Consider the following 979-nt stretch of genomic DNA (forward strand, 5'->3'; position numbering starts at 1 on the left):
TAGATAGATAGATAGATAGATAGATAGATAGATAGATAGATAGATAGATAGATAGATAGATAGATAGATAGATAGATAGATAGATAGATACCAGTGTCGATAGTGTAAAGGTTAGGTTTTTCATCCTGCCTGCAATTAGATTCCCTTGCAGGAATTAATTTAGCGTTTCTGCATAGACGATGTACCTAACTTAACCCAGGTTTTCCAAGACAGGCAGAGACAAAGCACCCCCCCACTTCCTAAATTAAAATTTTCCAAATTAATGAGGGCTTGAAACCTACACTATTAGTCATAATGAACAGGTCAATAAATAAGAATTCAATCGTTCTGCGTACGTTTTAAAATAGATAAGCGAACAATAAATACATATAGTATAGACAGAAAAAAGACAAACAGACAAGCAGAGAGACAGAAGGAAAGTAAATACAAACATAACACAAACAGACAGACAGATAATACACACGAACAGACCAACAGACAAACAGACAAAAAGATAGACAAATAGACATACGAAGAAACCAACAGACAAAGAGAGAGACAAATATACATACTATCAGACCAACAGACAAAAAGGAAGACAAACAGACAGACAAACAAACAGGCATACCGACGAACAAACAGACAGACACACAGACAGACAAATAGACAGACATTACCCAACAATGTTCACTCAAACTTAGGAACAGGAAACATCCATACCTGTCAGCATGAACTTTGGCCTGGCATCTCTTGCAAGAACACGAGAGCTGGTGCGGTCTGTCGATGGTCGCCCCGTGCACCAGAAGAAGTTGGAGGATCTCAAACTGGTTACAATGGGCGGCCAGTATCACTGAGAGAAGAAAAAGAGAGAGTGAAAAGAGCCAGGATGGGGGGGGGGTGACATGCTTTTGGTATTTTTCATGGCTGTAATTGTAGCAGTGATGGTGGTAGTAGTAGTAGTAGTAGTAGTAGTAGTAGTAGTAGTAGTAGTAGTAGTAGT

The 979-nt window shown here is 39.0% G+C and overlaps 1 protein-coding gene across 1 annotated transcript in view; it reads right to left on the reverse strand.

Annotated features, from left to right (window-relative positions):
* Nucleotides 1-979, reverse strand: part of LOC101854586 (transient-receptor-potential-like protein) — a gene marked incomplete at its 3' end in the record, with an annotated part of 68,424 nt that overhangs the window by 43,846 nt on the left and 23,599 nt on the right. Inside the window, 1 exon segment of the mRNA XM_035970984.1 lies at nt 700-829. Coding sequence (XP_035826877.1) covers nt 700-829 — 130 coding nt within the window.

This window comes from Aplysia californica, unplaced genomic scaffold (assembly GCF_000002075.1).
Source record: "Aplysia californica isolate F4 #8 unplaced genomic scaffold, AplCal3.0 scaffold00355, whole genome shotgun sequence".
NCBI classification, from domain to species: domain Eukaryota; kingdom Metazoa; phylum Mollusca; class Gastropoda; order Aplysiida; family Aplysiidae; genus Aplysia; species Aplysia californica.